General features: G+C 47.7%; 3 protein-coding genes across 6 annotated transcripts; all 3 read left to right on the top strand.

Moving 5' to 3' along the window:
* Positions 1–1,343: 1,343 nt before the first annotated feature.
* CD79B (CD79b molecule) lies at positions 1,344–7,836 on the top strand. Of its 2 annotated transcripts, none has more exons than XM_085308921.1 (6): positions 1,344–1,410; positions 4,403–4,444; positions 6,121–6,432; positions 6,994–7,112; positions 7,353–7,394; positions 7,738–7,836. In XM_085308921.1, the coding sequence occupies exons 1-6, from the start codon at positions 1,344–1,346 to the stop codon at positions 7,834–7,836; spliced, it is 681 nt and encodes a 226-aa protein (XP_085165047.1). The 2 variants fall into 2 exon arrangements, with proteins under 2 accessions (XP_085165047.1, XP_085165046.1); XM_085308920.1 differs by having other exon boundaries at positions 6,118–6,432.
* Positions 7,837–13,991: 6,155 nt separating this feature from the next.
* GH1 (growth hormone 1) lies at positions 13,992–17,054 on the top strand. Of its 2 annotated transcripts, XM_085308922.1 has the most exons (4): positions 13,992–14,090; positions 14,676–14,792; positions 15,199–15,360; positions 16,706–17,054. In XM_085308922.1, exons 1-4 carry the CDS (start codon positions 14,007–14,009, stop codon positions 16,904–16,906), a joined length of 564 nt encoding a protein of 187 aa, XP_085165048.1. In that variant the 5' UTR covers positions 13,992–14,006; the 3' UTR covers positions 16,907–17,054. The 2 variants fall into 2 exon arrangements, 1 of the variants encoding a protein (XP_085165048.1); XR_014896347.1 differs by lacking the exons at positions 13,992–14,090; positions 14,676–14,792; positions 15,199–15,360 and adding an exon at positions 16,410–16,500 and having other exon boundaries at positions 16,706–16,773.
* A 166-nt stretch (positions 17,055–17,220) lies between these two features.
* Positions 17,221–23,945, top strand: RDM1 (RAD52 motif containing 1). 2 transcript variants are annotated; one of them, XM_085308918.1, is made up of 7 exons: positions 17,223–17,350; positions 18,167–18,346; positions 18,766–18,888; positions 19,402–19,561; positions 20,166–20,264; positions 21,734–21,822; positions 23,219–23,945. In XM_085308918.1, exons 1-7 carry the CDS (start codon positions 17,264–17,266, stop codon positions 23,321–23,323), a joined length of 843 nt encoding a protein of 280 aa, XP_085165044.1. In that variant the 5' UTR covers positions 17,223–17,263; the 3' UTR covers positions 23,324–23,945. The 2 variants fall into 2 exon arrangements, with proteins under 2 accessions (XP_085165045.1, XP_085165044.1); XM_085308919.1 differs by lacking the exon at positions 20,166–20,264 and having other exon boundaries at positions 17,221–17,350.
* Positions 23,946–24,438: the final 493 nt, after the last annotated feature.

Below are 24,438 nucleotides of genomic sequence, written 5' to 3'. Positions count from 1 at the left end.
ACTGGGAAGAGCCACCTCTCCCATCTCTCTTCTTTCTCTCCTGAGACCACTTTTGCTCTGAAAACCTTTATTTCAGGCCCTTCTTGGTTAACATTCCTCAGATAAGGAGAGACCCACACCACAGCCACTGGGTACTCAGAGCCTGGAAGAAAAATCTGCAGAAGGTCTAAGGTTTGGGGAAGCCCCAAGCAAAGAAACCTGGGCTCTGGGGACCATGGTGGCTGGCAAAAGTACCCAAAAGTGTTTTTTCGCATGGAGTTACAGTTCAGTGCTTGCAAACAGGCTGTGAAGTGCAGGGGGAGGCATGTCGTGGCATGGCATGAAGAGGAACCATATTTTTGTGTTAGAGTGGAAGGGGATATGGCCTAACTCTAGGTGCCACTTTGTACTTGCACAGACGGTGGCTGTCTCCAAAGGACTCAAGCAGAAAAATCTCCCTGACGGCAAAAGAGCATACGCAGAAGGACCAGGCACAGCTGGCATCGAGGGAGGTAAGTCCTGCATTTTGATCATCTTTCGACTTGTCTGGTTTTCACCCAGCAAGATCCTTCCCTGGACTGGCAGCTGCCGGGACTGTCCAGGACACAGTGAGCTGTAGTGCGGGACATGAGCTGGGGTACAGAGCTCTGCGGCAACCCACAGTGAGCAAAAGGTGAGCAAAGAGCAGGTGAAATCCTGCCCCCTCCCTACCTAAACCATGCCCCTCTCTTGCTGCGCTTCACACGCTGTTGGGATTTTGCAACTAGGCCAACATCAACCCCTGTTTGCTGGCTAAACAGCTAAGCGTTTCTCATCACCTGCAACAGATACCCCACGGGAGCCCTGGGTCCAGTCCTGCCTTGTCAGGGGGTGACCACCATCCTCTGCCCCATACTTGGAGGTGGCAATGCCAGAGGTAGCACCCAGGCTGCTTGGCACTGCGCTGTCCTCGGTGGCCCCCTCTARTATGATGGGGCAGCAGGTTCTGCATCACTGAGGGTTTAGCAGCCGGGMTTGTCTCCAAGTTGCAGGCATAAACCGTGGTCACCCACAACAACCTTCGTCAGCCAGCGCTGCCGTGATGAGTGCAGCCCAGAGATACAAGGCAGAACATCTTCGCACATCGCTGCCAAGCCCAAAGGCAGCAGCAGGCACAAGCTCAGCCCACCCCAGCGTCTGTGTTGCATTCAAAACTGGGCCCCAGGGAAAGTCCCCACTGAGCCCGATTTACATGAGCAGGAAAGGGGCTGTCTCGCAGAGCAGCAGCTTTGCCATTTTTAGCCAGGGAGGCCAGGCTGGTCAGGGTGGTCACTGTGTTTTGCAGAACTGGAGACTGGATGTTTCCCTGCTGTTTGTAGTGAAATATGGCTGCTGTTTCCAAGAGGCYATGGGTGCTCTGGACGAACCTCTGGATGATAGCTCTGGTCACAGGTAGGCATCAAATCTGGGCTTTGCATTAAGAGAGGGTCTAAGAGCTGCTAAAGCAAGGAAACATGCACTGAGGGGATCAGTGCAGCAGGTGACTTCATTCAGCACTGGCTTTAAATGACTTATATTCAAGCTTTGCAATCCCCACTCTCAGTCCTGCTTTTTGCACAAAACAAGACTTGGGCTCAGCAGAGCAGGGTGAGCCAGGGGCGGCCCACATGGGCCAAGCTCGAAGTGTGACTCAGGCTTAGGGGAATATACCACACTGTTTTCCGTTGCTGCAGGGGAGGTGGAAAGTGTCACGGGATGCAGCAGTCTCAGCCGGACAATATGGGAGACCTCTCGGCAGAGCTGCATGCTTGGCTGGTCACAGCTGGCCAGCCAGCATGGGAAATGGAGACCCCAGGACCYAACTGGTGTGGGGCCTTCATGGCTGTGGATGCAGGTGGGAGGAAAAAGGATTTCACCATTTATTGCTCTCTAAGGTCCAAGGATGGGCACAAGATGGAGCTGGCTGGGACCAGCCCATCACTGAGGCTGTGGCTGAAACACATCTCTTTACTCATCAGGGTTCAGTGGTCAGGAGCTGCAGAGACATGGGAGCAAAGAGGCTTTTGGGGTGCTTTAGGGGCACTGAAGCAGGATAGCCCAGAACCCTGRGCAGCATCTGCTCCAGCCCGGCTCATCAGCTGAGATGGGACAGCTGTGACGTTGACATACCACAGGGCAGCTGGGCCTGAACCACAAGGGGAGCTGGTCCGGGAGTTAGTTAATGAAGCTGCCCAAGACCAGTTACACAGGCAAAGTGCTGGTTCCCTGTGCCACCAGTTTAAACACGCACCCCAACTCCTGTCCCTTTGCTTCCCCTCCTCCTCGGGGCAGGGACTTCTGTGCACTTAGGAGAACCTTTAAAGCAAATTTCTRTTTGGTTACCACCCGAGTGTGCACTGTTTTGAGGTCCTGGTCCTGGCTCACTGGATCCGCTGGCTCACAGGGTTATATCACAAGTCTCGCAGTGCTGGAAATGCCTCTGCAGCCTCCACTGGTGGCTTCAAGGGAAGCCAGAGGAAGCTCAGTCTGTCTGCTGCTGGCTAGTGCCTAGCTCTTGCAGTTGTAATTGAAAGTTTGGCTGTGGGGGGCTGCGAGGTGAGAAATCAGCCTAGTTCTTCATTCAGAAACACCAAAAAACTCAGAGGGAAAATCCTGCTATGTTCTGATCTACACCAGCCCTGCACCAGGATAAAGTACATCTCTCCATCTCAGAAAAAAAATGAAATAAAGCTGGAGAGAAGCGCAAGGAGGGGCGAGTTTGTAGAGAGGTAGACATCGGAGATGGACAGGGCCTGGAAAGCAGAGCAACCTGGTCCTGGGAGAGGCTCTGGGGCAGCTAGGGAAGCCCAGGACTGAGCCAGGACATCCCTGCAGGCTGCTCTTTGGGGTAGGGAGATCTGCACCAGGTCACAGGGCTCTGAGCAAAGCTTAGGCTTGCAATTGAACAACGGCTTCCTCTGGGGACTTCTGCAGCAGCCCGAACCCGCTGGGATGTGGTGCAACCCCCACCTCTGAGCCAGAGTTCCCCRCAGTGGGGTTTAGCTGATGTTCATTAAACGGACAGAAATGGGCACTGAAGCGATGCAGTAAACAGAGCTGGTGCTTCCGGCCCAGCTGCAGCAGGAGGAAACGAGGCACCTAAACCACAGGGCACAGGAGCTGCGGGCAGGGGGACCCGCACAGCATGCAAGGGACCAGTGAGCCGGGGGCTCCCGGGGTTCACCGCGGTTCCTGCACTGAGCCGCAGGTCCAAGCTCCATGTGTGCACCCAGCCCTTGCCTTGTAGGGCCCCCCTGGTCCCTAAGGCTAAAAGCCCTCCTAGCCATCAAGCAACCCAAATCCTACGGAAGCCCCAGCAGGGAAAGTGTTTCTGGTTGATTCATATGCAAAAACAGAGACAGGTGACCTCTCAGTGGGCCCGGATRGGCTGAGATCTCCATCTCTTTCCCTGTGAAAGATTGCAGTTAAGGTACTGCCTCTTCCTGGAGGGGTTCAAACCCGCCACTGCCACCCATGTGATAAGTCAGCCCAGTTTTGTATCAGCCCCATTGCACAGCAATTAAATATTCACACGGAGRGTTTGTGGGTGGCTCTCTGGCTGAGCAGCTAGAGGATGCACTTGCAAGTGAGGGACTAGGACTCCTGCTCCAAAGGATGCTGAAGTCTTTCTTTTTTTTCCCCCATGCAATAGCAGGAAGTGCTCATCTATGTCCTCAGAGGGGGGAAATGTCCAAGTCATGAAACTACAGACAATTTCATACCTCAGCCTCTCTGACACAGGAAATGTTCACTGATGTTGTGATGGAGCCCTAGAGTCTGCCTAGACTTTTTCTGCAAGGCTTCATCGGAACATYAACCAGAAAGCAGCCCTGTTCAGTTAGAAAAAATTCAAGAAACAGGATGGAATAGAAGGGTTTGTACCCAAATCACACTGCACTGTGTCCTTGCTAGTAGGCCTTGTCCTCTGAGTAGTGGCTCTGGTTGGGATGCTTCTGCAAGAAGGTTTGACTTTTCTCCTTCCAGACTTTTCTCCCTCTCTATCATGYGTGAGACTCAGAGACTTGCTTCTCCTGGGTCAGCACCCAAAATAGTCTGGTCTCTTGGAGATGGGGTTTTGCTTGTCCTAGAAAGAAGAGGCAGCCAAGCCTTTGAGCTGTAACCTTCTGGGCTTTGGGGAACAAGGACAGAGACCCCAAGTCCCTGCCCCCCAGCCGGATGGAGGATGAGGATGAGGAAGAATGGAAGAGCATTGAGGCTGAGTCCTGACAGTGCTGTGGGTTTGGCTGGGAGTTTTGAAGCTGTCCCTGAGTTAGACTAGGTTCAATAGAGATGGAGCCTGTGTTTGGAGCAAAGGGCCCAAACTGTAGGATGTGGAACATCCTACACAAGCTCATCCTACATGAGCTCGTGACTGCTATTTCAGGCCCCTTTTCTTGTCTTGCAGGTGGAATCTCAGCAGCCGAGAACAGCACTTGGATCAATGCAAGTGAGTAACATCTCRGGCCCCTCAGGCTCTTCCCTATGCATGTCTCAGTGGCCCCTTCCCATCCCCAATGGCTATGCTACAAAGGCAATGGTCCCCTGCAGAACTAGAGACATCTCCATCACCACACCCTTCCTCCAACATCTCATGAACCTTGAATGTGCCAAGCCATGGGACCAGCAGGACTCAAGACTTCTTCAATCCCACCTCTGTTCAGACATGTTACACAGGGACGACCAGGAGGCGTGATGCTTGTCTAACTGTGTCATGGCCCGGACCATAAACCATGTGCCTAATTCTTCTACCTACTTCATGCTAAAATTGTTGGCAGAGCATTTACCCCAAGCACTGGGTTAACTGAATAAACCTTTAAAATTATGCTTGAMGATGTTGAGGTGAATCCTAGGCTGTGATCTCCTCTGCAGCATTTCCCCAGCCCTGTGTCTAGCTCTCGTTCTGCAAAGCAGGATCAGTTTTGGCTTTCCCAAGAACCTGAGCAGTTTTCCTTCATGTTTGCAGAGCCTGTAGCACAGCTCAGGACTAGACAATCGATTCATGCACATGCGGTTTGTGACATTCTCATCTTCAGGGCATTAATCACGAATTCTGCAACCCAAGTTTAGCTCTGAAAGCAAAATACAGGCAAAAACACAAAATACACTAAATAAAACACAATACAAAAAATGCGCAAGTGATGAGGAGAAAAGCCAGCTGAAGACATGGCTCTGTACTTGCAAATGCTACATAGTGCATGTCAGCTCCTATAACTCCATGACAGGCAGCACTTGGGAGTCAAGCTGGGACTAACAGGATAAACTGAACTCCGTGGGGTTTTGCCTCTAATGCTTTTAGGTGCTTGGGCTCTGGGCCCTGGTTCATGTCCTACAAGGTGGCAGGAGAGCTATTAGCAGAGGCTTTTGCATAAAGCAGTAAGCTGCTTAGAGCTGCTGATTTAGAGAGCTGATTACAACCATGTAGAATACTTCTATTTCATCACTCATGTTTTAATTATGTAAACCAAAAACAATGCAAGAAAATCAAGTCTGGCAGCCATATTAGCAGCTGGAATTAAGTTGTGTTTTAGAGGAAAGCACCAATTATGATGAATGTGTACAGGCAACTAACAATTTTGAATGTGTGTAAGTGACTATTAAAGGCCATGGAACTGTGTCTGGAAACGAAGACATCACCTATGAAGGGATTCTGAGTAAATAGCAAATTAATACATTTCTTTATCACTTTAGGAGGGCAGCTAGATTGTTCGTAGACAGGAGTGGGAGCAGGCAATAAATATCCCAGGGAAGCCATTTCTACTGAAAATTGGAGTTTCCACTAAAGGAATATTTTCACAGAAAGTCTCTGATAGCCACTGCAAATGCTGCTGCTTTTTCAAAATGAAGCTAAATGCTCCAGAAAAGCATCATGCATTAGAATGGAAAGCTCCTGATTCAGAGGATGCTGGGGGTGTATCGCAGGGGCTATGGCATCTCCATTTCTCTGGTGAAGCTGTGTCCTCCYGGGGTGCTGGGACCCCACACTCACATGGCCAGCCCAGTGTTCCCTTATATTAATCTTAAGAGCAATTTCTTCTCTTCCTATGTTGCGCTGGTTGAGGGGTGCCCCAGGGAGGGCTGCGCTCAGGTGGGGAGCAGGCTGTGAGCACCCTTCTCTCCCAGCAGATGCTACATGCTCCAGGTCCCACCAGCACCCGCGCTACGTGGCAGCCAAGAGGAACACGCCTGTCCACTTCATCTGCTACGCTCTCGAGCCTGAGCACATGCAGTGGTACAAAATGGTGGAGGGCAGCAACCATCTCTACAAGYTGGATGGCAGCACCTCCCACTTCAGTGTAGAGTGGAAGGAGAACTTCATCAACCTYACCATCTTCAGGATCACCTATGAGGACAATGGCATCTACGTGTGCGACAGTAAAAACCTCACGGAGGAGAAGAAGCAGACGCACATATGTGGGACCGAGCTCAGAGTCATGGGTGAGTGAGAGCACTCCATATGCCCTGCTCACCTCTGTACATTCGCCAACYCCTTCATGCCCCAGACAATGCTTTTTCTCCATATACACCTCTCACTTTTCKCCCTCCATATGAGCCCCACATTGTGCCTTTGTGCATCTACCTCTCCCTAATGCCTGTGAGATCACTTTGGATACAACTTGGGATGTCCCATGGCACCATAGTCACTTTGTTGCACACTACCAGCCAACCAAGCAGCGAAATAACCCCCCTGATTTGCCATAGCTGGTCTGCACCACATCCCAGGGACTGCATTTCCCTCATAAATCACATTCTACTGGTCCTGGTCAATGATAGGTCTTTCCCAGCATATCTCATCTCAGAGCTACTCCCTGGGGCCATTCCTGGCAGGTTTCTGCAATTCTCAGGTCTCTCCCTGAGGATGAGGATATGTTGCAAAGCTCCCCACAGCTCTGTCAACACATCTGCCTTGGCATGAACCCATGACCATAGCAAGCTCGTCCCCTTTCCCCAKCAGGCTGGCACTGAGATGGGGCTCAAGACTTCTCCCTATCCTCCTAGGTTACAGCAACATCCAGCAGGTCCAGAGCAGGAACACCCTGAAAGAYGCTATCATCATCATCCAGTCCATCCTGCTGGTCATCTTCATCAGCGTTCCCATGCTCTTCTTCCTAGATAAAGTGAGTGATAGTAACTCCAGTAGTGGGGATGTCCCCAGCTTTGCCATGGCCTTTTTCATAGCGGTATTCCCCACAAGCCTGGTACCTGGCCAGGGCAGTGAGGACACCACTAGGGAAGGGGATGAGGAGGTACTGTTTTCTGGGGACATTGCACGGGGTCCCCTACACCCCATGACATAACCTGCACCAGTGGTTATATGGGTGATGGTGTCACCCAGCCTGTGACTCTCCTCTCTGCAGGGTGACGGCAAGGAAAGCCCCGAGGAGGACCACACTTACGAGGTAAATAGAAATATCTCTATTATATTGGCTTAATCATTGAAATAGCCTATAGTGTCCTTATGGGTGTCTGGTAGGTACCAGAAGCCCTTGCAGGGTGTACTAGGGCATCTTCCTCCCAAGTGTCTGTTACGCATCAGCCTTGAAGAGCTTCTCATAAAAACAAGCCAAGCTCTGAGCACTTGCAGCCTTCTGTCTCCATCTTTTCCCCTCTCAGAGACTGCCCTGATCTCCAGGGAGATCATCTAGAGATAGGCCTCTACCCATGGGTATAGGAGGGGGGAATGTGCCACAGCTGGTGCCACGCTCCCCATCATGTTTCTCAGCCTCATTCCTCTTGCCACAGGGCCTGGAAGTGGAACAGATGGCCACCTACGAGGACATTACTCCTTTCCGGGATGTGAAGGCCAAATGGACAGTAGGGGAGCATCCGGGTGAGGAGTGAGGGGCCCTGCACTCACACCACACAGGCACCTGTGGCACCACTCCCCACTGTGCCCACCATCAACCTGCTGGCCCCCAAGGGAACAGGACTCTGGCTTCTGCCGTCACGGGCAGTCACAGGCGCCTCAATCCTRGGCTGGGATCATGGACTGTCACCGGTGCACAGCAGGCCATCTCTGGTAGCCTTGCACAGAGCTTGAGGCCTGCTGCCCTTCAGTGCTTGCTTTGCCACAGCTACAGCCACATCTAGACCATGCCTACAAAGACTGTTCTGCCCCAGGTGTTGCTTTTACTGCCCTGCTGCTTCATCCCTAATACATAYGTAGAAATTAGTAGCCAACTGCAGTCCCCCAGTAAAAAACAGCCCAAAACCTCAGCCAGCCTCATCAACACGCTGAGCTCCTGTGTGTTTAACACAACTGTACCAGAGTGGACAGTGGGTCTCTTCCAGCCCCAATGTCCCCAAGAAGGAAATGCAAGGGCCAGGCATGATATCTCCTTGTGCTACATGGACCCTCCTGAGCTGCAAGACCCCACTGCAGCCACCTGCACTCCTGGCAGAGGAGCCGAGGCAAGCAGCAACCTATGGGTTGGCACAGTGGGTGTTAGGAAAAGTAGACTTTAGACCACCTTCAGGTTTTCAAGTTAGCTATCAAGTCACAGATAGCTAACCAGTAGGCCAAGCTGGTGGTTGTCTTAGATGGAAGATCCTCCAGAAGTGCCTTTTTCTATCCAAGGATGATAGGAAAGGCTGRGAAATAGATTGGGCCTAGAGGTTCTTGTGCAGGGCTTGCTCCACTCCAGACAAGAGCTGGCCTGTGTCATAAGGAGGTTGCCCTTGGCAAGAGCSATGTGTGACCTCAGAACCCATGAGAAGGACATAAACTGTGGGACACAAATGTCCAACACGCTTTTTGAAGTCCTAATAAAGGTAAYGGGTAAATTCATGTGCTGCTTCCTCCTGCTTCAGGCATTCTAGCTTCATCCTGCTGTGCCCAATCCTGATGTGTCCCACAGTCTTGGTGCCAGTGTCAGTGGGATGCCTTGGGCCCTGGAACAAGGAATAAGGAGCAGTAAGAGCAATTTTACTCCCTGGAAGAGAAGCTGCATGTGTTTTGGATGCACTGGGAAAGGACCACCCTGCTCTTCTGCAGGGACATGGTGGTGTCAGCCTCCCCAGCTAGCCTGCCTGGGGGGCACAGACAAAAGATTAACATGCTTAGTGGGCATGGACCTCCTATAGGGTTGAATGGCTATGCATTTGGGGATGAGTGACCTRTAAAAAACTTCACCACAGCTGCCTTGCAGGATTGACTAGGGAAAAAAAAGTCACCTCYGGGGATAAATTAGACATGACATTAAGCAGCTGTGAGTGAACAGCTCAGACTGCATGTCTGTATCCCATGTTACAAGAAGGATCCTGGTCTGAATGTGTAGTTTTCCTTGATTTRCCTGACCCACTTGAAAAGCTGTATGGTTTGTGTGGCTGAAACTATCTGCTTTCGGAGAACCATGGGTAATCCCATTGCAGAGTCCAGGGCCTCCAGGCTGTAACTACATTTGGGGCTCCAAGGAGAAGTAGACAGGACTGTTCCACTTCCTGAAAGAGCCAGCAGAAAAGTGAGGGTGAAAACAGGAGCAAACAGGGCTTTTCAGCAAGGAACAGGATGGTTCTTGTTTACTGGTAGCAAGCTTAATGGAAACTTRAACTCAATCTAAATAGCAGAAAAACAGCATTTTAAGGGTGATTTTTATTAGTAAAATAAAACTATCCTAAATTAGTTGCATACATATGTATATAACTATTACTTAAACATATATTACTTATAAAATTGATTAATTAAAGAAATACTCACAGTGGGAGAAGTGAACTGGCTGTTCCTGGTTTCCACGTTTGCCAAGATTTTAGAACTAACAGAGCTCGTCCAGATATGTCTTGTTTTCATTTAGGAAATGGAAGAGGAAGGCAACTTTTCTGGCCTTCTCAATTCCCAACTGCTTTCTCGGTTTGTGTAAACAACTCATTGAACTGACTTAACTGAATAATATGAAATAAGGAGAATCTACTGTTTGCACCTGGAGAGGAAACCGCTGATGTCAAAAGCAGTTTCGGCAACCCCAGTTCCGCTCTGTCACTCAGATACTCACTTAGCCCAGGGCCTTGGCTTCCTTTAAAATGCCAGAAACAAGTGAATATTTCTGTACTATTAGGGTTTTAGTTTAAATTCTTAGGTTATTTTCTAGTGAGGCGAGAGTCAAGGTTTGTTGTAATTTTATATTGATGTAGGCTTGTATTTAAAATGCATTTAATGTAAATAAATGTATTTCAATACATTCAATGCAGGCTCTGTATCGTTAACAGATTTGTATCCCCACCATCAGCAGGATGATTAGGYAGACAGCTGTTTTCAAGCCCCACTAGGGCACAGTCCTGGATCTACCATTTTCAAGCATGTTTGATAGAGCTGGTCCCTTTCCTCTCCATGGAACCATGAGGATGCTCTGAGCAGTTCTAGCTGCAGTAAATAAAAGCACTAGTTCAACCTGAAAAGGAGTGTTTACCTAAGGAGTTAGTAAGCTAGCAGAGGTGGTTAACCTCTGCCTACAACCTGGTCAACCACATCGTTGCCAACCAAATTACTCAGCCTAAGCTGGAAGCCAGCAGCTGACTCCCAGGCCAGGATTCGCTGGAGCTCCAGCTCACCCAGCAGCTTCCAGCTTCCCCAACACAGTGCTAGAAAGGTCTCCCCTACCCACTCACCCCAGGCTGAGTGGTAAGGAGGACCCAGAGAGTATTTGTGCTGCAAGAAAGGCTGCTTCACTTGTTCTGATGCTCCTGGTGATGCTCAAGGCAAGGTAGGTGGATAGGGGACCACCTTGAGGAGAATTCAGGATTTTTTTCTCTTTCAAAATAGAAAAGGAAATTGGAAATGAAGAATGTAATGGTGCTTTATGAGGCACTACTTTGGGTCACAATGTGGGCACKTGAAAGCTAGAAAAAGGTCAAATTGATGTTTGAGAGATACTTAYGCAACTGTAATTCTGTTAGTGGCATGTCTTCATGCAGTGCAGACTTTCACAGTCATGCACTACCTTCTCAGCAAAGCTTTTGCCTCTTTTAATGCCCAGAAGTGAAGGAAGCAGGGACAAACAAGGTTTGATGGACACCACTCAGTCTGGAACCTCCTGGCATCTCCGTGCTTGAAATCAATATAAAAAGTGTTGGTTTATCACCATGCTTTTACTAACAGAACTGAAAAGGCACCAGGGCATCAAGGATGGGCAAGGTCTTAGCTGTGAGGCACTGTATGAATCTAGCTGCAGTGGTGGAGTGTCATTGCTAACCAGGGAGCAAAGCCTATGCTRGGCTGGGGTGCCTGCTGTTCTACTCATCTCTGACCAATCCTGACATAATATTTAAACACAATCTGGAGCAGAAAAACACCCCCAGATGTTGCTGGCTATTGGGTGACTGGACACCTGATAGCAGCAGGACCCACTGTTCTTTCTTCTCTAGGGACTGACATTTACGTGGTGACACCACGTCTCTAGCAAGCAAACACCGAGGGGCTTCTCGGAACAGATCGCGCTCTCCCCGGCATGTTTATTAACCAGCTCTCGCAACCTCTGCTCCAGCTGCTCTGGGGATGATGCTGCCTCATGGAAACCAGAGCCATTCCAGGGGGGCAGGCCAAACCCCTGGGCTGGGGGCATGAAGTTTACTGCCCATGAAAGGTGGACTGTCCCTGAGAAGAGCCATGGACAAAGGGCCAGAGCAGGGKGGCTTACAGCAATTGGTGCCTTGGGGGCAGTGAAGGGCTTTAAGCTTTTCTGGAGTTGGCTATCTCAGGTCCTGCCTCATTCTGCTCAAAAGCCAGGTTAGATGTGCTGTTATCTCTGCTTTTCCCCCCACCTCCTCTGCACYCTTGATTCCACACCAGCCCTCTGCTTAATCCACAGATATTTTAGATTTCTATCTCACACAAAGAGCAGAAGATGGCTTAAAAACAGGTTCTTTTCAGAATTTTGCCCAGCTGAAGATGTGAGAAACCGCCCAGAGCTCTCAGATCTGCATTTRCAATGGGGAGGTTGGTACCCAAAGAAGCAAATGGGTATGAGAGCTCTTGGTCAAACCTATGCTAGACAAACCAGCTCATTAAAATGATTTTATTCAGTCTCTCTTTGGAAACACCCACTCTCTGTGTTTCACATTTCATTCTCCCAAAGTAGAGCTTTGCAAATGACTTTCTCAGTTCAATGCTTTAACAGTCATATTGGCAAAATTACATTTGTCCTCAGGTGCTTTTAATTCCTTATGTAAATAAATTAATACATTGACTAAAGCTGTGAATCAAACCATTACCTCAAAGGACAAAAAATATTCTTTGCAAAAAGACCTCTATTTCTTCAAAAATTCCCTTTTCCACTAAAACTACTTGCTGAATTTGTGAAATTTTGGTAGCATAAAAGAAGTTACACGGCAGACAAATAATTCACCTTGCAACATCCATCCAGCTCAATCCTCACTAACAATAAATGGAAAAAAAATTCTACTTGCTTTATGTCAGAAGTTTCCCAGACTGACCAGTTAGTCCTGTTAACTGTGGGTCAGAGCCTGCCTGAAGCAGGAAGGAAGCCAGGTGGGTTTTCTATCCACWGTGGGAAATACCACTGTGTAAAACAGCTGATCTGATTTGAGTTGGGTCTTCCAACAATGATAAGACCTTTATTTGCAATAAACAGCAGAATATGGAGAAATCATTCAGTACTAATTTTATCCCTAGGCAAACATCCTCCCCAACCTTTACATCTATGTATAAACGACTACAATTAGGTAGCACCATTGCGAACACACATGCATTTATGCATGGAGAAGATATAGAGAGGTTGTTGTGATCATGAACACATATATACATTTTAAACAGACCCCCTACTATATAAGGGGTGGCTGAACAGTTCCCATTACCAGCCCTATATGAAAGGAGGAATCATTCACTTTCAAGCRACACCTGAGCAACCGACCAGACAGAAATGGCTCCAGGTATTTTTTTTTTATTTCAGTTTTAAAGGACTGTCAGTGCTGGTGCATGCCTAGGGTGGTGGGAGRTATTGTACACATGGGATGGTGCTGTGCTAGGCCATATACACTCAGTGGCAACCCTAAATCAAAATGTGGTAACTTATAAAGCAATGAAGTGGAATATAATTCCCTGCAGCGTGAYTTAAGTGAATTGAAGTAGATAATCATTAGCCAAAACTCATCAAGGCTCACGAAAGGCTCATGAACATGAAGAACAAGGRGAGCTGCAGTTATAGCAGTTACTATTATCAAATATTCTGGCAGACATATTAAAACTCACATTCAGGGTTTAAGCCAGGGATCAGGATTATGTCTAATGCAGAAGTCCTACATGCCCCAGGGTATTCCTCCACTGAAAGGTATTTGGCTAAAATAATCTCTGAGTAATAATAGTCTGAGTAAGCAGAGATGAACACTTGCATGAGTTAAATGTCATGGATTAAAACCTTTCGCTTGATAAAGACCACTAAATCCTACAGGTGCGTCCATCAGAGAACAAAAGTACATTAGTCACAGCATGGGTAAGGAAATTAGCTCTTGTCCCGTGGAGGCAGGCAGCAGATTTCACGTATCAGCAGGATGCCATAAACCAAGGCTAAAGTGAGCTACTCCCAGTCCCTCACCTCCCTGGGATGTTACCTTGTACTCACTGTCCCCTGCTCGCTCATGCAATGATGAGTGCACTGCACTCTCCTCATGAGACCGAGGCCTAAAGAAAAACATGATGACCATGTTAGGGAAAAAATGTTTTCAAGGAACAATAATGCCTTCAGCCAGGAAAACAGTGCTTATAAAACTGGGAGCAGTACAAGACTTGAGGCCATTTCTAGTGAGAGGGGAGGGATTTTCAYGTGATGTGGGGACACTACAGTGCTAAGTTCACTTAAATACAAACAAGATGTTCACTGAGGTGAGCCCTCAGCTGGCAAAAGTAGAAATTCACAGGTGCCATCACTCCTCAGCACAGTCATTAAAGGACTGCTAACAGCTTTCTCCTTCTCTTTGCTGTAGGGTCGTGGTTTTCTCCTCTCTTCATTGCTGTGATCGCACTGGGATTGCAGTGGCCAAAGGAAGCCGCAACCTTCCCAGCCATGCCCCTTTCCAATCTGTTTGCCAACGCTGTGCTGAGGGCTCAGCACCTTCACCTCCTGGCAGCTGAGACRTACAAAGAGTTTGTAAGTGTCGTGGTATCAGGGCATCTCCTCCTCATTAGTTTGGTGGTTTGGGGACTGTACCATGGCTGTGTCAACCCAGAGCCAATATAAGTTCCTAGAAACATAGACATTTTTAACCATTGGTGTCTTCTCTGTCAGCTCAGGGTGAGGAGAGAGGGCCTTAGTAAGACAAGACGGGTTATGCTCTTTGCAAGACTTTCCTGGGTTGGTCACCAAAGGCCCTCTCCAATTCTGAGTACTTAAAACTATCCAATCTCTGTTATTGCCAACAGCCGACATGAGCGATCTGCTTTGGTGAAAGCTGTCACAGGGGTCATCTACTCCTAGGGAGAACCTAGTCCRAGTATTTTGTGCACTTATATTAGTACCTTAACAAGAAGCTGACCTTTAGTTCCAGTAACTGTAACTATTGAGCCAACTTGGGAACTCCTCCTTCCTCAGACAGTCCTGCCCAGAGATACTTTTTATTTCATATTTCTTTCCTGCAAAGAGTACCTGTTCAGAACAGCCTGAGAAAAGTGTCTATGGTATTCTGCCAGTACACAGGCAACAAGAGATCTGAGTGTATTTGGGATGTCCCCACAGGAACGCACCTATATTCCAGAGGACCAGAGACATGCCAACAAAAATTCCCAGTCAGCATTTTGTTACTCAGAAACCATTCCTGCTCCCACAGGGAAGGATGATGCCCAGCAGAAATCAGTAAGTTCTCTCCCTTGGGCAAAAACAGATCTATTTTAAGAGCCCAACTGTGTTTCAATATGCGCGGAGGGTTTCTGTCTGTAAGGTTTAACATCTCCAGCACTTTTTGAGGTAYTGTTCTTCCTCTTCTGTTTCACTGTGCACAGCCTGCATGCAGAAAGACAGATTCTTTCGGGTTAAGCTATAAATCACATTCCCATACCAAGGAGGARGCAAAAAAAATACTATCTGCACAGGACAGATTTCTGGGTAATACTCCTCAGCTCACAAACAGATTTATATCTGACAAAGCTGCGGAAGCGATGATATTTCTGGGCCACCTTTGGGCTGTTTCAGAGGGATCAGGACACATGGGTAACTCCACAACTCACTTGCACAGCTTTGACCACTGTTTTTCTCATTTCAGGACATGGAGCTTCTTCGGTTTTCACTGGTTCTTATCCAGTCCTGGTTGACTCCGGTGCAGTACCTAAGCAAGGTATTCACAAACAATCTGGTTTTTGGCACCTCAGACAGAGTCTATGAAAAACTAAAGGACCTAGAAGAAGGGATCCAAGCTCTGATGAGGGTAAGTTGCAGCRTGTGTCATGATTATAGAATACCAGAGAATTGGATACAAGGCACAGAGCTCTCAGGATTTTTCACAGGATCCAAAGACCATGACAAACTTCCCCACCACTCTAAAGACCAGCAGCATCCCTTTGACTTTGTTTTGGTTTTTGTTGTTTGCTTTTTGTTTGTGTTTTTTTGTTGTTGGGGTTTTTTTGCATAATCARATCACGGCACTCCATTGCACATGCTTCTTCACAGGCAATAACGCTGCTCTAACCACTCAGATAACAGCACAGACTAGGAAGACGATCTTCAATAACACGACTTTAAGGACTAATGACATTTTATAGAAACAAACCTTGTAAGTCTGCGTACATGTGGAAGCTCATACTCTGATGTCTCTATCTTAAATGAGATTTACAGTACCAGAGCATCTAGAYAGCTGATAGATAGAGAATGATCTTCAGAAAAGTCACTCCATTTCTTTTTTATCTCTTTAAAATGAAACTGTTTATTGCCTATCAGGATCCCCTGTCAGATGAGTGCACTCTRTAAGTAAGTCATCTCCCAGTACCACAATGTAGCTAGAGCTCTGAGATCTAGATCTGTGAGAAAYGAATGTGGACACTTATTAACAATTTTAAGCATGAAAGCCAAGCCCTGAGAGTAAAATGAGATCTTCTGTCCTGGCACTTCTGGAGAAAGTAGCTATATGTATCAGTTCCATTTCCAGATGGCAGACCGCAGATCTGAGCTCCAGATGCCCGCAGCCTGGGTCTGGGTTAGATCTCTGTTCACTAGGAAAGTGGGAGGAAAGACAGAATTATTTCCTCAGTTCCCCATCTCTTTGGCTCAGGTTGCTGTGGGGGAAAAAACCCTGTGAGTCTCCATGTTTTCAAAGACCCCCAAAAACACCATCTTCCCTTTCTGCAGCRTTTGGTCCAGCTTGCTTCTTGCTGACAGTTTCACGTGCACGAAGCTGTGTTTGTGTAACATCGTTCCCACAAAATTGCTATTCTTCTAAACATATAGACTTGGAAGTACTTTGGTCAAAAAGAAAAAAAAAACAGCTTCCTTTAAAGCTAGGTAGGAAAAGGGACTTGAAACYTCCCTGAAAACGGTGAAGAACAGCTGACTGAACCCAAAGTTGCCACGTGTAAGAAAACCGCGGAGGGGTGCGGGACGGGGCTGGAGGGGAAGCGCGACGCGAGGGAACGTCCCAGCGTCGCAGGAGGAGCCCCAGCGCCTTCGATAACGCTCAGTCCCGGGCCCGTCTGGCTCCCCTTCCACCTCCAGCCCCCTCCAGCCTGCTCCGCTCAGCCTYGTCCCTCCTCCCCTTTAACTCCGCTGCCTCCTCGCAGGAGCTGGACGACCGGAGCCCTCGYGGGCCGCCGCTCCTCAAATCCACCTACGACAAATTCGACATCCACCTGCGCAACGAGGACGCCCTGCTGAAGAACTACGGCCTGCTCTCRTGCTTCAAGAAGGACCTGCACAAGGTGGAGACCTACCTGAAGGTGATGAAGTGCCGGCGCTTCGGCGAAAGCAACTGCACCATCTAAAGGAGGAGACGGCGGGGAGGGGGGAGCCCCAAGCCCGACGCGCGGCCCCGGCCGAGGAAGAGCAGCCGGGGGCCGCCCGAGGGGAGCCCCCTCTCCCCGTGCAGGGGATCGGTTTGGCCTGAGGAGAATAAACCCGCTACTCGCTGAAGCTGTGCGTGTCTCGCTGCCTCTGGTGGAGCCCCCCGCTGCGGACAGGGCCGGCCATGCGGGGTTACGGATCCGGGGTGCCCGGGGAGGCACGGCGGGGTGGAGGGGGGGAGCTGAGGATGGCGGGGCCGGGCCGGGGCGGGCTGAGCCGAGCCAAGCCGAGCCGAGGGGGCCGGGCCGGAGGCGCCTTCCTCCGCCGCGGGCCCGGGCATGGCGGAGGTGGTGGAGTTCCGGGTGCCGACCGGGAGCGCCCAGACGTTGCTGGTTTGGGGGCTGGAGCCGGCGCCGGGCCTGGAGGTGAGGCGAGGCCGGGAGTCCTTCCCCCGTCCCCCAGGCCTGAGGCCCCCAATTTCCCCTCACTCGCACAGGCCTTTTCTCCCATCGCSTTCCCCACATGCTAAAACACATGTTTTTTTTTAACTTTTACCATTATTATTTCACGGTTCTGTTGGGCCCGGCATGTCTGCCGCCCCCGTGGGGAGGCTGTTTGCCCCAGCCCCTCTCCGGGCCGCGGCCGGTTACACCGTGCCGGCGCCGTGACCAGCGGCATCCCGGCTTCTCGGCCTCACGAAACGCTCCGATGCTGTTTGAGGAAACAGGGAGATGCTGGCATTCACCAGGCAGCGTTTGTCTGTGAAGCGAAACTCCCAGGAAACCGGCAAAATGTGGAAATAAAATCCTGTTAGTTTATCTGCAAAATAATGCTGTACTGAGGCTTTAAAAGGACAGTGCACACATGCAAAGCAGAGAGCGAGAGGCAGTCTGGGATGAGGATAACTCAGGGGACAGAAAAATCCCATGTCTGTCTTTCCTCCCCGTTCGGAGGCTGGATAATATTGGGAATAAGATACTGGTAAGGTAAGGGGTCGGGCCAGTTTGGGCTTACTTTTATGGGAAGAAAAGATGTTACCTGCCAGATACTCATGTTATCTTCAGTCTTGCTGATTATTCCAGGGATTACTGTTGCTACATGGCAAGAACAGTACTAAAGTACTGTTCATTTTCTAGGTAATTAGGTCTTGGGAGTAGTGCTGTCTCTATAGCTGTTGCTCAGACTCTGGAGCAGCAGCAGATATTCCTCAAAACACCTTCATTTCTCTTGCTTTTCCTCAGCATTCCCTTTTTTCAGCATTTTCCAAATTTGGGCCGCTCTACTCAGTGCGAGCACACAGAAACGCTGCTGTAGCAGGGCCTGGGTATTAYGCTGTTGTCAAGTTTTATTCGGCTGGAGATGCCTGCAGAGCCCAGCGTGCATGCAATGGGCAAAGACTGTTTCAGAAGTCTCCCTTGAAGGTAAGTAGAACAGCCCCAGATGTGAAACTTGCAGGACTCAGCACCCTAACTTGCAGCAATAGGGTAGTGTTAGGTGAAATATTTATTGACCTTCTCAGTGACAGTCCCTGTGCTTTTGCATGAAGGTTTGCTAACTTTTTGCTAGGTGCTACCATGATACCCTGTGGCATCCCCAGCTGCTGGCAATAGTAGCGTCCAGGTAGCATTTAAGAAGTAATCTGGCAGCATCCCTCTGCTAGAGTAGTTTGTGCAAAACAAGGTCCATTTTTTGGATTACAAATAGTCGACACATGTCAGAAATACCCATATGGTTAGTAAATGCATTACCTACAAACTTCTCTCACAGAGCCACCAATGGTGTGTATGCAGTGGGAACCCTGGAAGCAGAGCCTGGATAACCAGAGTTCTTTCTTCAACAGGTTTGTGTTTGCACCAAACAGAAAGCATTTCAGCAGCAAGTTCTCGCTCTCAACAGCAACAAGTGCCAGGAACTGGCCAACCACTACCTTGGCTTTAATGGCTGGTCCAGTCGCATCATCACAGTAAGGGGCCCTTTATGTCCATCGGTTGTTCCTCCCTTTGCTCATCCCATGTTCTCAATCAGAGCAGTTAATGGACTTGTCCTCAAATCATTGTCCCTGATGAAGATAGCCACAGGAGCTTTGTTTTGGACCACAAATGAGGGTGTTCTGAAAGCCCGGGGAGAGAAGATTGCTGTGGGCAAGGGCACTGGCTGGGCTTCTGTTTATACGAATGGGGGGATCCAGTTTTCATGTGGCTTATTTAAAGCAATGCCAGAATTTGACAATAGTCTTCATGCACTGAAAGTGTCTGAGATGACTAGGATTACAAGCTTGACTGACAGAGGATGGGGACCCTGGAATATTTCTGAATTAGAGCCAAAACAGTGAACATCCCTGCTGTGGCTCTGCGGTGTGCTACTGGCCTGAAGTCACGCACTGCGCAGAGAAGGTCTGTGCTATGCTGGCATGGGCCTAGGTGGTGACTACAYCCCCTTTCTATTTAATTGTAATTATTTTGTGGTCTTTCAACAGCTGCAGAATGTTTCTGGCTTTGATGAGAACGAGGAGCTGGGAAAGACATTACAGAAGCGATCCCTTAAATATCTGTGTGCTGTAGAAGTAACAATGCCCAAACATGGGGTATGCACCAGGGGAATTGGCCTCGGTGAAGCAGACATAGAAAATGGTGAAGGTATGCTTTTGATGCAGCTGACAGTCTCTGCTGGCAGCTGTCAGACCCTGGTCATTCATTCTTGTGTTTGCACAGTTCGTCAGTCTGACGTAGTATGTGAGTTTAGCTGGAGAAAAGAATCTGCGGGGGCCTTGTGAGCTACTGTGCTTTACTGCAAAGAATCCTAAGCATGCTTCTTCCCTCCCTGCTTCCTACTGCTATTGCTTTCTTACCCTCTGTTTCTCTCTCTCACACACACACCTGTAGGATTATTCATTCCCCATTGCAGCCACTTTTGATGTGAGCATGCTGTGGAATTCCTAAGAGATCCTGTGCCTGTGGCACAGCCCAGATACCTGCTAGGATCTCCACTGCCTTGAGCAGGGTCCTGACAGAGGGCTGAGGATGTGCTGCTTTGCCTGGGTTGGTACACAAAGCCCCTGCGAAGGTGCTGCCATGCTGCCAAATACTTGCAAAACATAAGCAGATTTCTTATCAGATTCATAAYGCAGTGTTCAACCCCCAGAGGAATTTCCATCATGTTTGGTAGTACAAGGCAGCTTGTGTGCTTTCATATGCAGAGTGCCATTCCTAACATCAATAACCCACAGCTCCTTTGGTTTAGATCCTCTTGAGTTTGTCACAACCACAAGAAGAGTTCAGAAATTTGCAGTTGGGAAAGCTTTGTCTAGCGCTTTTCAGAAGATACTCCTCGTGGTTTTAGGTAAGGCTTATTTTTGTACTAAACACTAGGGTGTTTGGGCTGAAAACATTATAACTTTCATGAAAGTTATAATTCTTTTTCCCAGAACCTTGCTTAGGATTCAGTGGGATTTTGGGGATCTCCACCAGAATTAAACTTGTGTGGTGGTATGCAGTGATYTCACTGAGTGGTCCTGTCACATAAGCTGTGTGAGTGAAAGGTAACACATAAGAAAGCTTATTAGCATTGTACATGCACATACTGAGTAAGGATATGAACACATTCTGCTTCCAGAGGTAACATTAATGGAACTGCAGCATATTCCATGCTCCTATCTGATTCCTCGCCAGGCAGTTGCTGTCAAAGTCCATGCCTCACTGTTGTATGCAGTGTTGCATCTTTGGGGCTACTATCGCTGCAGTTTGTAACTATAGAAACTGCCTCTGCGCCTACCTAGAAACAGCTATATCTGCTTTCTGTGGATTCTAGGTGTTGYGCTCTCTGAGCTCTTAGAGGACTCCTATTTATGTAGTATCTGAGTACTTCAGTCTTTTATGCATTTCTCTCACAAGGACATAACCTCATATGGTCAGGTTAGTGCTGCTATCCTTCAGTTACACAGAGGAGACCTTCCCAGTAAACACCACTTCATGCTGAGTCACTGATACAGCAAAGCATCTGAGTAGGAACTTAACTCTGTTGAATCCAGCAGGATTTAAATACCTGTCAGATTCTTCCCATGGGTTCTTTAAGGTGTTTAAGATGTGCCTCTGGACTCAGATGTTTTGCAGTGCTTCCTGCCTTCTGGCCCATTGCATAGCAGAGACGAGCAATTATCATGCTGCTTCTCCGTCTATTTCTGCTTCCTCACTTTCAATTTCCTTTCCATTTAGTAAGAGCCTTCTGATTTTCTGCAGAGAAGACAGGCATGCAGGCCTGAGAAAAGGCAGCTCTGCAGTTTCACAGCATGCCATTTAAAAGTTGTACGATGCAGTAACTACCACTTTTCTCCTCCCTGCTTCATAATTAACATCATAGACTCTTCAATTGCTGAGCACTTTCAGAACTGTAACAGTCCTTGAAGTGTTACAGCCCAATCCTGCTTCCACTGGCGCTTGCTCAACAGTAGAAGCAAGATCAGCCCTTCTGCTTCTGTGCCCAACCATGACAGTAGGAGGCACAAGCTCTGTCCACATTGCTGCAGCCAGCACGCACTACTTAAACCAYCATGGAAAGGTTAATGTTTCACAGTAAAATGGTTATATTATGTAAGAGAACAAATAAGCTAGAACCAGTGGTTTGCCATAGGACAATAAAATGACCTATTCCAATTACAATCATTCAGGACAACCAGCTGACCTCTCCGAATGCAGTTTTGAAGTGGATTCATCCTATTCAGTCAGRTCCCAAGGGGTTTAGGATATGCTTATTGTTATTACACACAGTATTAGCTAACTGTTTCTGGCTTTTATTCTGTGTGTCTGTTTCAGACAATGGTAAAGTGGTTGTGGAGTACAACTCCACCCAAGAGGAGCCCACAGACTCTTTAACAGAAGAGGAACTGAAAGAGCTTATTCAGGTAAACCCAGTAGCAGGTATTTAGTTTTGCATGGTAGCTGTGTGATACATCTAGAGATGAGAGATACGGTTGTTACTGTTCAGCCTCTGACCTCTTTTTATGCAATGACCTAAACTTGAAGACCAGAAAGTAATCACATCTTGGAATTATGCAGCATGCTAAGGTTTTAGAGTTCTTAATTTCTTGGGCTCTTTGTGCAGAATTGTGTGTATATTTTAAATAGCACAGGAAAATGAGCAGTTGGATGATGTGGGCTGACAAGTCTTGCACATGATGGTGTCCAGGCCTGCTTTTTCATAAAATCTGTGAGAATGAAAATCACAGTAAAGTTACAGTAAGCTAAAGCAAATGATTTTTAATATGTTCTCAAATACGTGAAACTCTCCATCTAGAAATGAATTTCATAAATTTATTTTTATCTTAGAGGGAATGATTGTTAAAAGGCTATGTGAAATCCCTGCAGGTCATTGTGGGATCTGTTAGCATGCAAAGAACAAAAATATCAAGGTATGATAATAAAACTTTTATCATCATGCTCAAAAAGATGGAATTCTAAAAGCTAGCCCTCGTACACAGTAAATCCTGAGCAAGGGATTTTCAGCTTGCTTAATTTGAAAGCAGTGCTCTTTTGAAAGCAAGCAKCAGACTCACATGATGTGTCAGCAATGCACAGTATAGTGTCCAACTCCTCCTGCAACTTGCATCAAGGAAATGTCTAATGAACCTTATGACACATTGCTCCATTTGATGACACTGAGTCACCTGATATCCGTGGACAGAACTATCTTCCTTTCTTACAGCAGAGTAACAGTRAAATATGAGGTATTTTTCTGTGTGAAGTAACTAATATTCATCAGAAATATCGGTTGGGAGGAAGAAATTTCTGCTGTTYGTGCTCTCTGTGCTGCACTGCCCCTTTTATCTAACTTTATTTAAACCCACGGAGAARTGACCTGACATTTAATGGCCATTAGAGAAGCATGCAGCAAAGTGAGCCAGAAAGCCTGCTGCTTCTCAAACCTCTGTTTAACAAAAGAGTCRTCCCTCACTTCCCCTGCAGTCTTGCTTTCCTACTGATGGTGCGTGGGAGTTGATTTGGTGCTGTCTCCGCAAGGCACGTACCAGCCTGATGCGGCTAACTAACAGGAATTCAGAACAGCCTGCTTGGGAGGAGAACTGCTGGGTGTCTTTCTGGTTCATTGCCTTGTGATTTTGGTCAGCCATTCCAAAATAGGAATGTTCCTGAGTTTGTAGATTCCATGGGAGTCATTTTTGGAAACGTGGTAAAAATACACTGTGTTTCCAGGTGCAGAAAGAAGAAGTTAAAATATGTGGTTTGAACATTGAGAAACATTGCTCACTGAGAAACAAATTCTCTCTTGATTTCTCTTCTCAGGTCAATGAATTGTCCTTGGAACAGTTTGACTTCAAAGAAGAAGAACTTTTGTCTGAACTCAGTTTTGATGATAAGCTCCCTCAACACGAAGTGCTGTCTAATTAGAGTGGCCTGGGTTTTAGATATTTTCCAAAAGTGCTGCAATATCTGAYTGAGAGTGAAAGTCCAAAGCTGTGAAATGACATGTGCCTCATATCCAACACTTTCTTTTTCTCCAAATRCGTAACACTGAAAGAAATGGGCAATAAACCTATTGTTACTAAAATTAAGCCCCAAAACATATGCCATTTTTTGGAGAAGAAAGTGTTTTCCTGTCAATTTATCCAGGTCAGCTATATATGGAAATCAGCTTTAGCTGTATGATTATTATTTAGACAGCATACCAGATGTGCATAGCACTTCAAAATAAAACAAACAGGCCCTTCCTGGAAGARCTACAGTGCAGGTTAGATCTGATCTGCAAGAGAGCACCAGAGATGGGTGGAAATAGCTGTCTTACCAGCAGGAGTAGCTGTAGGACTTAGACATGTGCACACAGGCACAGAAAAATGTATTTCTGTAGGTAAAATTTCTTCTAAAGAGATAAGCCTAAGTTCTGTRTTGATCTTTTGAACCAAGTATCTGGGACATTATCGTGATGTAAAGCAAAGGTTCTTTTTAAAGCTGTGAACATATGTTTTTCCTTAAATTAAGTAAAATCATATTTTGTAGCTGTTYATGTGATAAATGAACCTTGGAGGCATGTTATTCAATGGGAAGGTACATCAAGGTCCGCAAATCACAAAGGTGCACGTTAGGGAAGATAAATCTCATTTTGGTAACAAACCCCTGCACAGTGTTTTTTATCTCTGTGGTTGGAAGAAGGCGACTGAAACACGAGAGAGCTCAGGGAAGAGCCACGGGGGTGACCGGAGATTTGGAGTGCAAACCTTGAAATGAGAAACATCAGGAGTGTGGCGTATTTAACTTAACAAAAAGAGGAAAGGGTGACGTGATCCAGGACACAACAGCAGCTCTGCACAGAGAAAACGCCCGATGCTTGACAAGCTTTTTAACCTGGAAAGTGCAAAGGTGAAACAAGATCCAGGGGCCGGTAGCCAAAGTCAGAGGAACTTCCAAGGGGAAGTAAAATGCGGTGTTTTACAGGTGGAAATAATTAAGCCCTGGACCAGACCTTCACGGGCCGTGGTAAATGCTGTGTCGTGGCACGCTCCGAGARC

The sequence above is a fragment of the Rhea americana genome, unplaced genomic scaffold, assembly GCF_003343005.1.
Source record: "Rhea americana isolate MKP2758 unplaced genomic scaffold, rheAme1 scaffold_287, whole genome shotgun sequence".
Lineage (NCBI taxonomy): Eukaryota > Metazoa > Chordata > Aves > Rheiformes > Rheidae > Rhea > Rhea americana.
The sequence above is the reverse complement of the archived record's forward strand: the minus strand, read 5'-3'. Positions and strand labels throughout refer to the sequence as shown.